General features: G+C 32.0%; 1 protein-coding gene across 2 annotated transcripts in view; it reads right to left on the bottom strand.

Annotated features, from left to right (window-relative positions):
- Nucleotides 1-456: 456 nt before the first annotated feature.
- Nucleotides 457-13,346, bottom strand: part of Itgb3bp (integrin subunit beta 3 binding protein) — a 54,906-nt gene continuing 42,016 nt past the window's right edge. The window contains exons 6-10 of one of the 2 annotated variants that reach the window (XM_076860260.2): nt 13,042-13,135; nt 12,235-12,291; nt 5,148-5,198; nt 4,150-4,215; nt 457-1,447 (exon numbers count right to left, since the gene is read on the bottom strand). In XM_076860260.2, coding sequence (XP_076716375.1) covers nt 4,187-4,215; nt 5,148-5,198; nt 12,235-12,291; nt 13,042-13,135 — 231 coding nt within the window. In that variant the 3' untranslated portion in view covers nt 457-1,447; nt 4,150-4,186. The remainder of the gene's footprint in view (nt 1,448-4,149; nt 4,216-5,147; nt 5,199-12,234; nt 12,292-13,041; nt 13,136-13,346) is intronic. The other variant, XM_076860261.2, reaches the window with a different exon arrangement.

The raw sequence follows: 13,346 nt of genomic DNA, 5'->3' as shown, positions 1-13,346 counted from the left end.
AAAGTATTCTTAATATTTAGCAGACGATTATCTTAAGACATTTAAATAGTGCCAAGAAAATCACTAATGAAGACAATTAGGTTTAATAGTTAATTGGATTACTATTTAGCACCTATATTAATAGTTTAAAAAAAGACATGAATCTGAATTTAAGCGGAAAATGGGTTATTTTCCACCTTGTTAAGGTTTTAAAAATACTATGGTATTTTTATTTTCATGACATCAAATGATACACAAATTCTGAGAAGAACATTTGCTCCCTCTAGAAATGGTCAAGAAAAATATAGACTTTTAAAAAAATGTATGTTATCAAGCTATGATATATTCAGGGATGGGGGGTGTAGCTCAATAGTAGAGTGTTTGCCTAGCATATGTCAGGCCCAGGGAGCCATCCCTAGTAACACAACATGCATTAACACACAAAGACATTTTGTGATTTTTCTAAGTGCTTGCAGGATATAAAAGATGATTATGTCATCATTATGAATTAATTTCCAAATCAACGTATTTCTCATGCATCAATTAAATGATTTTAACATCCACTTGCCATGTAATTTAGTACCTAGTTTAGATACTGATTCATTTTGTGAGCAACAATACAAATAAATGGTAATAAAAACAATACAGAATAAATAATTTAAATAATTTGGAAAAGATTACATACTGTCTCATAATAAAGGTCTTTTTAATTTATTGGAGGCTGTTTAATTGAGCTAAAAACCAACTTCATATTTAAACGTATGTACTAAAAATACATTATAATATTTTACAAAATGTATGGAATTTAAAACTTTGAAAATACAAGCATAGAAAAAACAAGCATATTATAATAAAACTCATCCCTGAGGTAGTGGTTACACAATAAGCTTCTAAATGAGAGAGAATTTTTTATTATTTCTTTATTTGTATGTGGTGCTGAGGATCGAACCCAGGCTACACGCATGCCAGGCGAGCACGTTATTGCTTGAGCCACATCTCCATCTCCTAAATAAGTTTTTAAGCATTTAAAAAAACCTATAAATTAATAAGTACCTGAGGCTTTAAGTGGGAAAAGTGGTCCCCAGTTTAACTCGCCATTAGATTTAATCTGAGTTCCAGGAAAATATATAGCTCTAGCAGTTGTAGAACCATTTTCAAACATACTTTAGTAACTATCCACAAATGCTAACAGTACACAAAAACATCCATGATACAGAATGTATGTCAAGATTCTCCTCTACATGCTGGCTTACATTAAAGGGTCAAGAAGAAATGTAATATTTACATTAAGATTATCTATTGGTGTGTGTAGAAAGTTTAAATTAGCTGCAAGAAATTTTATCTAGACTTGCACCTGCCTAGTGCTATGAGCTGGGCAGATTAATTACAAATATTTCTTCTGTTCCTTTAAATATGATCAGGCAGATGCAGTAGTTGTACTCATAGTGAGAGCATTTCTTCTAAGTGCCTGCAAGATATAAAAGGTGATTATTACATCATCAAGAGTTTCTAAATGAACATAATCTCGTGCATCACTTAAGAAATAATTTAAACACTCATATATCATGTAATTCAATACTTAGTTTAGATACTGGTAACTTCTCATATGTTTATTTTTGAGTCATCTAAGCAAGATTCATCTTCATAAATAATTTTGTGACTATGACACAGGCCTTTTCAGTTTATGTGAAGATACTTACATGAGATACTTTCAGGAGAATTTTAAAACTCCACATGACCTACTGAAAACACCAAATTTATATGCCTTTGACTATAAGCCTTAAGGGACTATCAGCAGGTGTTTCCCCCAACAGCTGCCAAAGCAGGGGAAAGTGTTTACTGTAATACATTCCTATTCAGAGTGTGTCCCTCTGGGGACTCCTAGTGGTGGTAGAGGTTCTTGTCTTATTTGGCCTTGGGAGAAGAAAGCAGCCGTTGGCAAATGATGGCATATACTCCCATTAGGCATGTGGCTCTTTCTTTTTTCTTTGCTTACGTTAGCATCAATGAAGAAGTACTACACAGTGGGCCCTTACATTTCCCTATTCGCTAAAGTCCACATTATTCTATTCCCTGTCTTATGGGATGCCAACTTGACAACTTATTTTTGCCAAATCTTTGTTTTATAGTCTGGTTTGCATTTCAGTAGAAGATTTTAAGCACTCTAGGTTTCACTTGATATCTTTATAGAATACTGATACAATTGTTAGAGCTAATGATAATACTGCATGGCAAAGGGAGGCCATCATTTATTAGTTACTATGCTGGAGGTATTAAGCTAATTATTTTGTACACTTTCACAAGGCAAATATTAGTCCCATTTTATAATCAACACTTAGAGGAACGAACTGCATCATTCAGGTCACAGAGCTAAGTATGTAGTAGAATTGGTGTTGGACACCTAATCAAATCTTGATTTTCTTTAAAAACAACAACAAAAACAGAGCCAGACCCTGCAAAGATGTTTCATCAATGGATCATGGCTGCTGGAAGAACTGTTAAGATTTTATGGTTAAATCTAGGATCCAGCAAAATGAAATACTTTGATCAATGTGACATATGTCATAGCACATTAAGGAGTGGTAGCATTCATCCTTCAGAGCAACTACATTAACATTATTCTTTCTAAAACGTTTCTGATTATTACTTTCATAATGATCTTTACTGGCTCACTTCTGTCAAATAAATAAAACCCAAACATATTAGCTTGGTGACCGTAACTCTCAATGATGGGTCTGAATCTACCTTTACATCATCATGCTTCTTTGCCCTTTTTGTTCATGTTGTTATCACTATCTTCTCCCAGTCCAATGGGCTTTTGTACTTCCTACTATCACGTGGTAATAACACACCTACTAACAATCATGCATTTAAGGCAGGTCTATGTTCTTCATGGCCTTAGAGGCATGTGGACTTGTGGCCTATTTCAAGATTGAGCTTTCCTCTCAGTTTCTTCGAGCGCACAGAATTTAAGGTTTTTAGATTTGGTATGGGAGATTCCATTTCTGCTTTAAGGCATAATCCACTTCAGCTACTCCAAGCTTCTGCCAGAGGTCTTTCCATGTTGGAGGTTTATCAATTCCTCCACTAATTAGGTTGATACTTTCATCCTTATGGGACTCACAATCCTTATCTGTACTTGCTATTGGCCAGACCTCTTAGAAAGAAGAGTCTAGACTTAAAATTCTCTGTCTCTGTGACTTCCCAACGGCTACCAGATCATATAACCTCTGAACATAGTTTACGCTCTTAAGCCTATGGAATGATGCATAACTGCTAGAAAGTTATGCATCATTCCATAGGGTAAGTGATGAAATCAGTATGGTAGTAAGATTATAGGGTTGTAGCTCAGTAAGAGAGGTCATAAATAGATTTGGAAATCTCTTTTTCACTAAGATGAATGACTTGAGATCATGAAGAAAGTTCCCGGAGTAAGAAGGAAACAGTCAAAAGAAGAAACCAAGGAAATGCCTTGAAGATAAAATCTTTGTATGTATTTAACTGTCATTTTTCTCTTTGACTTCTCAAAGGGGAGTTGCATGGTAGTTCAACCTTAATTCTTTCTAATTTCTTTAAAGTATTACTCAAGCTGGGCACAGTGGTGCACATCTGTAATCCCAGTGGCTTGGGAGGCTGAGGCAGGAGGATTGCGAATTCAAAGCCAGCCTCAGCAACGGGGAGGTGTTTAGCAACTCAGTGAGACCCTGTCTCTAAGTAAAATACAAAATAGGGCTGGGGATGTGGCTCAGTGGTTGAGTGCCCCTGAGTTCAATCCCTGCTTACTCAAATCAAAGATTTTTAAAAAAGTAATAAAAATTAAAAACCTACCTCTAAAATATGATGACCTCTATTAGCATCCCTGAACACAAAGTTATTATCAGTACTCCAGTTTCCCATAGTTTATTAATGAGACTATCATATAAATGAGTATGTTCATTTGCTAAATATATGGCTGTGAATATGTGTTAATGAACACCATCTAACATAATAGTTCTCTGTTGGAATTTTCATGGGTCAGAAATTCTATAAAATATTTAACCTTATATGTGTGTTTGAGTGTATTAATCTTTCTTAACAGGATACAAAATCCTTGACTAGTAGTGAAACCTGACATTTGTAGATTATTACTAAGTAGTGGTTAAGTGGAACCAGACAACTCAGTTTACTGACCTGGCTTTCTGTCTTTGTTTCTTCTGGGAGAAAATACTTAACTTCTTTGTGCTTCACTTTCCTCACCTATAAATAAAGATAATAACTGTATCTACCTCGCAAGTTATTGTGAAGATTAAAAAGATATGTATACAGTGCTTATAATAGTGCTTGGCACAAAAAAATATACTCAATAAATGTTAGCCATTATTATAAACAATTATTTATTGTATTAACAACATTTTGATAAATAAAAGTGACATAATTTTCTATGTAAGATGGCTTGCAATTATTTTAAAAACAACTTGTTTGTTAGGCTAAAATCAATCGCTTGAGATATTTCCAAAGAAATGAATTTTCTTAGGGAAAAAAAAAAGAAAGAATTATATTCTAAGAAATAGCAGGCAACATCTGGTTAGCTTCTAAAAATCTTTTAATATTGATGCCAGTGGGATAATACCAATTCCTAATGAGAACCTTGAGTTAACAGGTACACTAAACGCTAATGTCACATCATGACTTATATTGCTTCTAGCTAATTACTTACAATAAGATATGATAAACTATCATATGTATTGCTGAATCAATAGGAATTGTTTTGAAGAAAAGATACAATTAGTATAAAATTATTTACTTAATTGGAAATTATTAGCACATTTCCAAATTTAATAGGCTGGTTATATCTTCTTCAGTCAGATGTGTCCTATGAAAACTACAATCTATTTGTCAATATCTATTTAGATATTTATACCAAAGGTGCTCAATTAAGGATCCTCTTATAGTTAAAAATGTGCCCTCTTTTACATTGTGCTTTTTCAATCAGCATTTAACTCACAGATCTTGTCAGACTGCTCTTCTGTTGTTTACAAGAATAAATTTCAACTAAAACTCCAAAGCTCATGTATCTTTTCGTATAGAAAGACAGTATCATATCTGATAATGCAAATAAAATGTTTTCACTTGAACAACACAGGAAAAATCCAACAAAGTTAAGCTGAATTAGAAAAGTAAAGTAGTACCTCTTTTTAAAATGGCTTTAAGGAATTCGTAGCTGTCAAGATGACATAATTCTATATGAAAGAAGAAAGATTTTTTTCAGAAAACAGTTCAAAGTAACTTGTAACTCTATATTATGCAGAATAAATATTGAATCAAAATGAAAATTAAAAATAACCTAAAGTTTTATTTTACACGATAAATAGCTGTGGGGCTATAAATTTTCATGTCAATACCTGATTAGCCTGTTTCTATTTTGGAATATACATTTAAAATTTTATTATAAGAGCCAGAACTTTATTATAATATATGCTTACTACCACTGTTAGTATACTCTTTATGCTTTATTATGATTACTTGTTGTATGTGGAGGATTCTATATTCCTGAGCAGGATAGTGTCTGTCTTGTTTGTCAGTGTATCCCTAAAGCTAGAACAATACCTAGTTCATAATAGGTATTCAATCAGCATTACATTAATGAGGCATGCAAACAGAGTAATTTTCAAGTATTTGAAAATAATTAGATAATTCTTTTAAAAAATTCTAAGAATGGCCATTCATACTCATTGCACTGCGATCTGATCTTCTCTCCAGATTCCATACTGAGGTCTGGGGCTACAATAGAGATTAAGACTTTGCTAAAGAGGAGCCCAGGGAGAGCCCTGTAACTAGAGAATTACAATGCATTCCAACAAGATACATTTAGAAATATTCACACAAATATTGTGGGAGCCTAGAAGATGAAGCAATTTGGCTTTAACTAGGAGAGCTGGGGAGAGAGAGCTCCACAGAGAATGGGACATCTGAGGCTGACCTTAAAGGATAAGCATGAGTTTGCTAGACAAGAAGAAAAAGCAATCTAGGAGAGGAAGAAGCAGCAGGGAGGCCTGGAATACTGAAAGAGACTGCAGCGGGCTGAAGCATATGGTATGAAGTATGAATAAAAACGACCATTCTCCTCCTTCCTGAGGTCTGAGCTTCAGGGAAAAAAATCACCTAATATTTACTTATTATACAAGTCCTGCTTTTAGCTATATAATTAGTTATATAATACTATAAATATCTACTTTATTATATATGTATTTAAAATACATAAACCACTTACATAATTTATCTAACTCTTAAAGGGGGTACTTTTTAAACTAGAGTTAAGATTGGAAAAAAATGTTCACCTGTCAGATGACAGAAAACCAATTTCTATAAATGTGCCCGAATAATTTTTCTGCACCTCAAGAACAGTTAGTCTTCAGTCTATTCATTACTGTCTTTTTATAGTATTTTTATTTAATAAAACCTATTAAGACTACCATACAAATCTCTTTACTTATGCTTTTATCTTTTAACTGATCAATTTTTATATTGCTGACATCCCTTCTTCACCATTTGCTCATTTAAAAATTCATAGTATGTGAGATCTGTCTCCAGGGAAAATGTCTATAAAATTTGTTACAGCTGGCAAATGTGTATGAGTCAGTGATAGCACATGACTAAATGCTTCACAGAAAATAAAATTTGTTTCTGTAGTAAGCAGAACTGTTTAAATGTTATTTATTTTTATGTTTCAAAGAAAATATATTGTGAAGTGCTGCATTGATTTAATACGCAACAATGTCTGTGTACACGCTGTAGAAGGAAAATTTATGAAACCTTTGCACAACTCCTTTAATTGAATTTTCCAAATCTCTCACCACACACAAATAATCAATATCTTCTGCAGAGAAAACCAGTCAGAATTATTACAGTCTTTCTTTTCAATTTTGTTGTCATCAGCACATACACAGCACCTGGATATTTGTAGTGTCTGCTAGCAAGTTATTTACACCTCTTAAACACATAATTGCTATTAAGTGAGTCCAAATCTATAGTTTAAACATTTTTTACTGATTATATTAAAAAGAAAAATTATCATACTTCTAGTAAAGGTATAAGAAATTAAGTCATGGGAGAAATTATTAAAAAGATTTTGTGAAGTAATAAGCCAGTTTGCTTTTCCTGAAATCCTAGACAAATATCAAGTAAGCATTTTCAGCAGCTGTACTATACCCCCCAAATAGTGATGAATAGTGTAAAGCAAGAGCATTAACATTACTGATAGGAAATGTATGACCCACATACAGCATATATGACAGCTGAATCCTTATACAGAGCTAAGGACTATGGTGTACATTAATGTATATTTGTGCTACCAAAATTAATACCTCCATTGTTTTCATCTCCAGATAAATCCAGAATCTTAAAGCATAAGGGGAAATTTTTGTTGTTTCTCCTAAAACTCATCATGTCTAAACTTCAAACCTCAGTGCTTTAAAAATGGAAGTATCTGTTTGAAAAAAGATATTGTTTAATGTCAAGATATAATAGAAAAAACCAAAAGGGTAGAAGTCTTCTGGGAGTAAAATGATTTGGCTGATATGATGAATACTTTTTCAAGACTGAGTGGGAAAAGGACAACATATTTTTATGTTTAAAAAATACTTCAGTGGGTGGTAAGAATGAAAAGACAATATCAAACTATTTTATAGTCTTAGAACTGGAATTTAAAATTTATCCTGTAGATTAAGAATCTGATAAACTTAAATCCTATAACCAAGATTGAATTTTACAATACAAGAACACAGTAAATTAACTAAAGAAGACAGGAACATTAGATTTATGCTGTTTAAAAAAAAAAACAACACCAGAGTTAAAAATTTTGAAATATTTTCTATTACAAACAGCTGAAACAATCAACTTTTTTAAACAATGCAAAGTTCAGATGATTATGTTTCATTTAAAATATGCATACTACAACCTACACAATTATTCTCAAAACAGATAAAATGTGTTTTGGACTGAAGCTAAGTGTTTGGATTTCATATCTTGGCAACTGCTCTACAATTTGCTTACATTCTTTTCAAAAACATTTTGTTTATTGGAAGTACTGGACACGGACAAACAATGATGGCATTTTCTACTATCTTCAGAAAAAACTAGAGTACTAAGTACTAAGAATGCCATCTATTGACTTAAGAAGTATCTCTATCAAGTTGTTTTAAGTAGAGGTTGATTATTTAAAGCAAATAAATTTCATGCCTTACCATGTGATGATAATGTGACATTCTATCTGTATCAACCCATTGAATGGTCATATGTTTTAAATCTTCAGCATAACAAATTTAAAATAATTATGAAAATTCACATCCAAATGTAAAAGAAAAAGGACCTTTCATTTCATTATTTTCCTAATAGTCATAAAGCCAATATTATTAGGGAAAGTGAAGTCAGGCTTACTTCTAAGTAACTGAAAAAAAAGAAGCCTTTCTTTGTTTAAGAAACTTGTCTTCAGCAGAGATCCTTATATTCATATACTTTAGGAAGGCATTCCCTCATTTACAGGATCGAGTTCTTCTGAAAACCACAAAAATTTCAGTGTACATTTTCAAGTTATGGTGTGTGTTTTAAATTTCTCTTGAATAAGTTATATAAAGCCTTAGGAATATGTCTATTTATTTAAAACACTAGAGTGTTGTAATTATACTCTTCTTCCTGTAATAATGAAAAAACAAGTAGAAGTAAAAGACCCATTTGAAGAGGGAATGATAACAAAATTGTTGTAATTCTCCTGGTATTATATGTTTTAATTATTCTAGGAGAATTTTATAAGAATCTGAAGGACTGCCCCACCAAAAGAAAAAAAAGAAAGAGAGAAAAAGAAGAATCTGAGTGACCTGCTTTTGATAGTAGAACATTAATTGGCTTATTCTCATTTTCATGATTATCTAAATGAAGCAAATCCAGTACTTACTAGAAGACTGATTTTTATTTTATATAATTTATAATGTTATGAAGATTCTCGATCATTTTAAAATTTAAACAATTCTTGGTAATTATATAGTAAAATAAATAAAGTAGACATTTGTATAAAAGCTGAAAGACAAATCTCAAAATAAGGAACATATAAAGCAAGCAAGTTTAAGATGTCAAAAAAACCCTTTAAACTTAAATTTTAAGTTCTCTTAAAATGAATTTATGAACAGGAAGGGGTGAAAGTTGTTAGCTTAGTAAAAAAATTATATGTATGTGTGCCTATGCTTGTGTTTATGTATATTCATCATCTTTAACAACAGCAACAACAACAAAACCCCCCAAACTAAAAATATACATGATAGAAACCAGAAAAAGAGGTGGGAAAAGCACTCAGTAAACCTATATGGCTCAAATTCAAATTACAAAGAAAATAAACTTATCTGTTTTTCAGGCAGCAGTAGTTTTTCAACATTAGTCAAAAAGGTAGTGAAGTTTTAAATACCTCAGGAAATAACAGAGCTAATGTAATTCTTGCTAAGAAATACAAATGGAGGGTGATAAATAATATATATATAAAAATATCTATTAATATGTATTATGTAATTTAAAAAATTCAGTTTTTATTTAAGCTCCAAGTAATCAACACTTATTAGAAATTCAAAAACATTGATTAATAATATAATTTCCTTTATGAATGAATAAAACTCATCCCTTTGGGGAAAACCTAATAATGGACAAGTTAGTCTTAATGTCTAAATAACAGAAAACAGTTAAAGCTGATCTTCCATAAATACACCAAGAACTGAGGTATAATGAATAAAAAGATTACAAAAGTACCTATCCCCTGGAAGGAAAAATGTTTTAATGACAGATGAATACTTCTGAAAAAATTTCTTTACATTCACTTTTTTTCTAGTATTTTCCCTTCCTTATTTCTCAAAACTGTTGGTAATGCCAACTATATGGAGTATAATTCTAGTGAGTTCTAGGGAATTACAGATTTCAAAAACCATACTATTGGGATAGAATTTACAGAGAAAGGTTTCTTTCAGTTGGGAAATAACAATATAAATTTTACATTATGATTCTCTAAAACTTGTCAAGTCAGGAAAGACTGAAACAGTTATACATTCTAATCGAGGAGAGAGATTCCAAGCTTATTCTTAGCTGAAACAATCAACTTTTTTAAACAAAATATTGTTTTAAACTAAATATTCTTAAATATTCTAAATTCTAAATATTCTTAAATTTTGGGGATCACATATAAATTAGATGCCTTTAATGAAAGGGCTCACAAAGCCTGCTTCACTCACTTTCCACAAGAGCTTTGGAGGGTCTGGAATGGCTTTTGGATCTGACTGGAATCCTGGGCACATTCTAATGCATATTGGTTTGGTTGAACCAGTTTTAGTTATGAAGTTTATATCTAGAAGCTGAGATGACTGGATGATTTCATTTGTTTCAGGAAGAAACATGAAATAATGAAAAGACCATAGTTTCTGAGGTCATACTGATCCTTAGTTGGAATTCCTGCTCTGTAACATAAGTAGCAGTGTCTTTGGGCAAGTTACTTAATGTTTTTGGTGTTTGTTTCTTGTCTATAATGATAAAATGAAAAAAGCTATCTTGCAGTGTTGCTATAAAGAAATGATGATCCTAGTGTTGGAAACTGGTACTCAATCAATGGTAGTAACTGATAATTAAAAATGGCAGACTACAATATGGTGAGTCAAGGCCTAACTCCACTTGCAAAGATTACTGAATAGCATCCATGTCAGTAATATTAAAATGATCACTCTTTTTAAAGAGTTGGTCTAAAGGTTTTAATATTTTATAGTCCATGATTATTTCCTTCCTGAGATACAGATATATATTTCTTATGGGAACTTAAAAACTTGTAATTGAAAGAGAAATGCAAAATAACACTATACTGAGATTTCATCTCACTTCAGTCAGAATGACAATTATCAAGAATTTAAGTAACAATGTTGGCAAGGATGTGGGAAAAAGGTCCACTCATACATTGCTGATGGGACTGCAAATCGGTACAACCACCCTGGAAAGCAGGATTGAGATTCCTCAGAAAACCTGAAATGGAACCACCATTTGACCCAGTTGTCCCACTCCTTGGCATATATCCAAAAGACTTAAAATCAGCATACTATAGTGATGTGGCTACATCAATGTTTATAGCAGCCCAATTCATAATAGCTAAGCTATGGAACCAATCTACGTGCCCTTCAACAGATGAATGGATACAAAAAATGTGGTACTTACACACAATGGAATATTACTCAGCCATAAAGAAGAATGAAATTATGGCATTTGTAGGTAAATGGACAGAACCTGAGACTATCATGCTAAGTAAATAAGCCAATCCCAACACCAAAGGCTGAATGTTCCTGATATGTGGATGCTAACTCACAATAAACAGGGGTGGAGTGGGGGTGGGTTTAGAAGGGGGGTGCTTCACCAGATTACCAAATTAGACAATGGGGAATGAAGGAAAGATGAGGGGACAGGAATAGCAAAGACAACTGAATGAGTCAGACGTGATTTTCCTATATTCTTATATGAATATATGACCAGTGTCATATATTGTACATCATGTACAACCACAAAAATGAGAAGAAGTATTCCAGGTACGTATGATATGTCAAAATACATTCTACTGTCAGTATAGCTAAAAAGAACAAACAAACAAACAAGCAAAAACAAACTTCTAATTGAGTTTCCCATACTGTGAAATGCTCAGAGGCATAATAGTTGAAATGTCACAATGTCATTAATGATTTAAAAGTTTCCAGGACACTGCTTAAAAAGTAACTTTTAATGTTTATATGTCTTTCTAATTCACCATTAAAAACACTGGTATGTTAACTCATTAAGTCCTAAATTGTCAATTCTGCAAACATAATAGATATTTAAATATTATTTCAAAGTTACCATAAGTGGTATATTTGTTGCTCATTTAAAGTTTTTATAAGTGCTTCACATCTGGGATGATGGGATGAAATGGGCTAATTAATGCATTGTTCCAATTGTCTGGGTTCTGAAAAAGGAATTTTAATAAAAGGACAAAATTTAAAACTGTTATTTTAGAATATTTAAAAATTGAATCATCAGGGAAGATGATTTTATTGGACTTGGTCTTCTGCTAAATGAAATATAAGGTTTTTCAGATGAGAGATGAGATTCGTAGTCTTAAGAATACACTAAAAGGGACTCACAATGATTGGTTTTATTTGATGAAATGAGATGAAAGCATCTCTTTATGCAATAAAATAAAACCATCTCTTTATGCAATAAAACACAGCCCTTTACCTTTGTGAGGAAGTACTGAATTCTTTTCACACAGCTTTTGTTTTCTTATTTTAGTCACTAAAAAACAAAAACAAAAACATCATGTTAAGAATTAAAATGGATGCCTAAGGAGGCTAAGGAGGCTGAGGCAGAAGGTTTGCAAATTCAATGCCAGCCTCAGCAATGGCGAGGAGCTAAGCAATTCAGTGAGACCCTCTCTATAAACAAAATGCAAAATAAGGCTGGGGATGTGGCTCAGCGTTCAAGTGCCTTGAGTTCAATTCCCAGTACCTGGCACCCCCCACCCCTGTAAAAGAATTAAAATGGAATGTGAAGAATTTCTCATTACTTAGAAGAAAAAATTTCATGAGAAAAAAGAATTCAAAACAATACCTATCTATAGGTATCAAGTACAAAATGCAATGCCTTATTAAATATCTCCTTTTAAAAATGAGCTCCACATAAAAGAAGTCTACTTGCAATTTCCAAGGTAACAATCTTTTCCTTCACATTAAAGAGTAGTCCCCCAAATAAAAGAAAAATGGAGTCTTATATATAAAAGAAATAGTATTTCTTTCACATGGCCATAGTGGTGCATATATAAAGAAGTCTATCAAATTTAAATTTGAGAAAAATTAAGAGATTTATCTTATTATTACTGAAATTATTACTGAAAACTCATAAATTTTTCTTACCTTTGGTGTCAACATACTTTATGTATAACCAGAGATATGAAAAACTGCTGTGTACGTGTAATAAGAATTGTAATGCATTCTGCTGTCATTTATTTTTTTAAAAAAATAAATTAAAAAAAATTTTTTTTCTTACCTAGTTCTTTGGTTTTCTCCACTTCTCTTTTTAAGAAACATGATGAACGGGAGATACTAATGAGATTTTCAAGCTCTCTATTGCCCTCTAAAGCCTAAAAGCAAGTTATTTTAAATGAGTTAAAAAAAATTCTCTATAAGTGAATTTTCTATGGTAAGTGACATGGAAAATATAATATAGTTTCCTTCATTAGAAAAATTAAAACTCTCTGTGAGGAAATTTAACATTTTATAGTTGTTCAACTATTGTAAGCCTTATAATATATGAACAAAACTACATTAATTAAAATTAAACAATCTGTAAAT

Source organism: Callospermophilus lateralis, chromosome 7, assembly GCF_048772815.1.
Source record: "Callospermophilus lateralis isolate mCalLat2 chromosome 7, mCalLat2.hap1, whole genome shotgun sequence".
Taxonomy (NCBI): Eukaryota; Metazoa; Chordata; class Mammalia; order Rodentia; family Sciuridae; genus Callospermophilus; species Callospermophilus lateralis.
The sequence above is the reverse complement of the archived record's forward strand: the minus strand, read 5'-3'. Positions and strand labels throughout refer to the sequence as shown.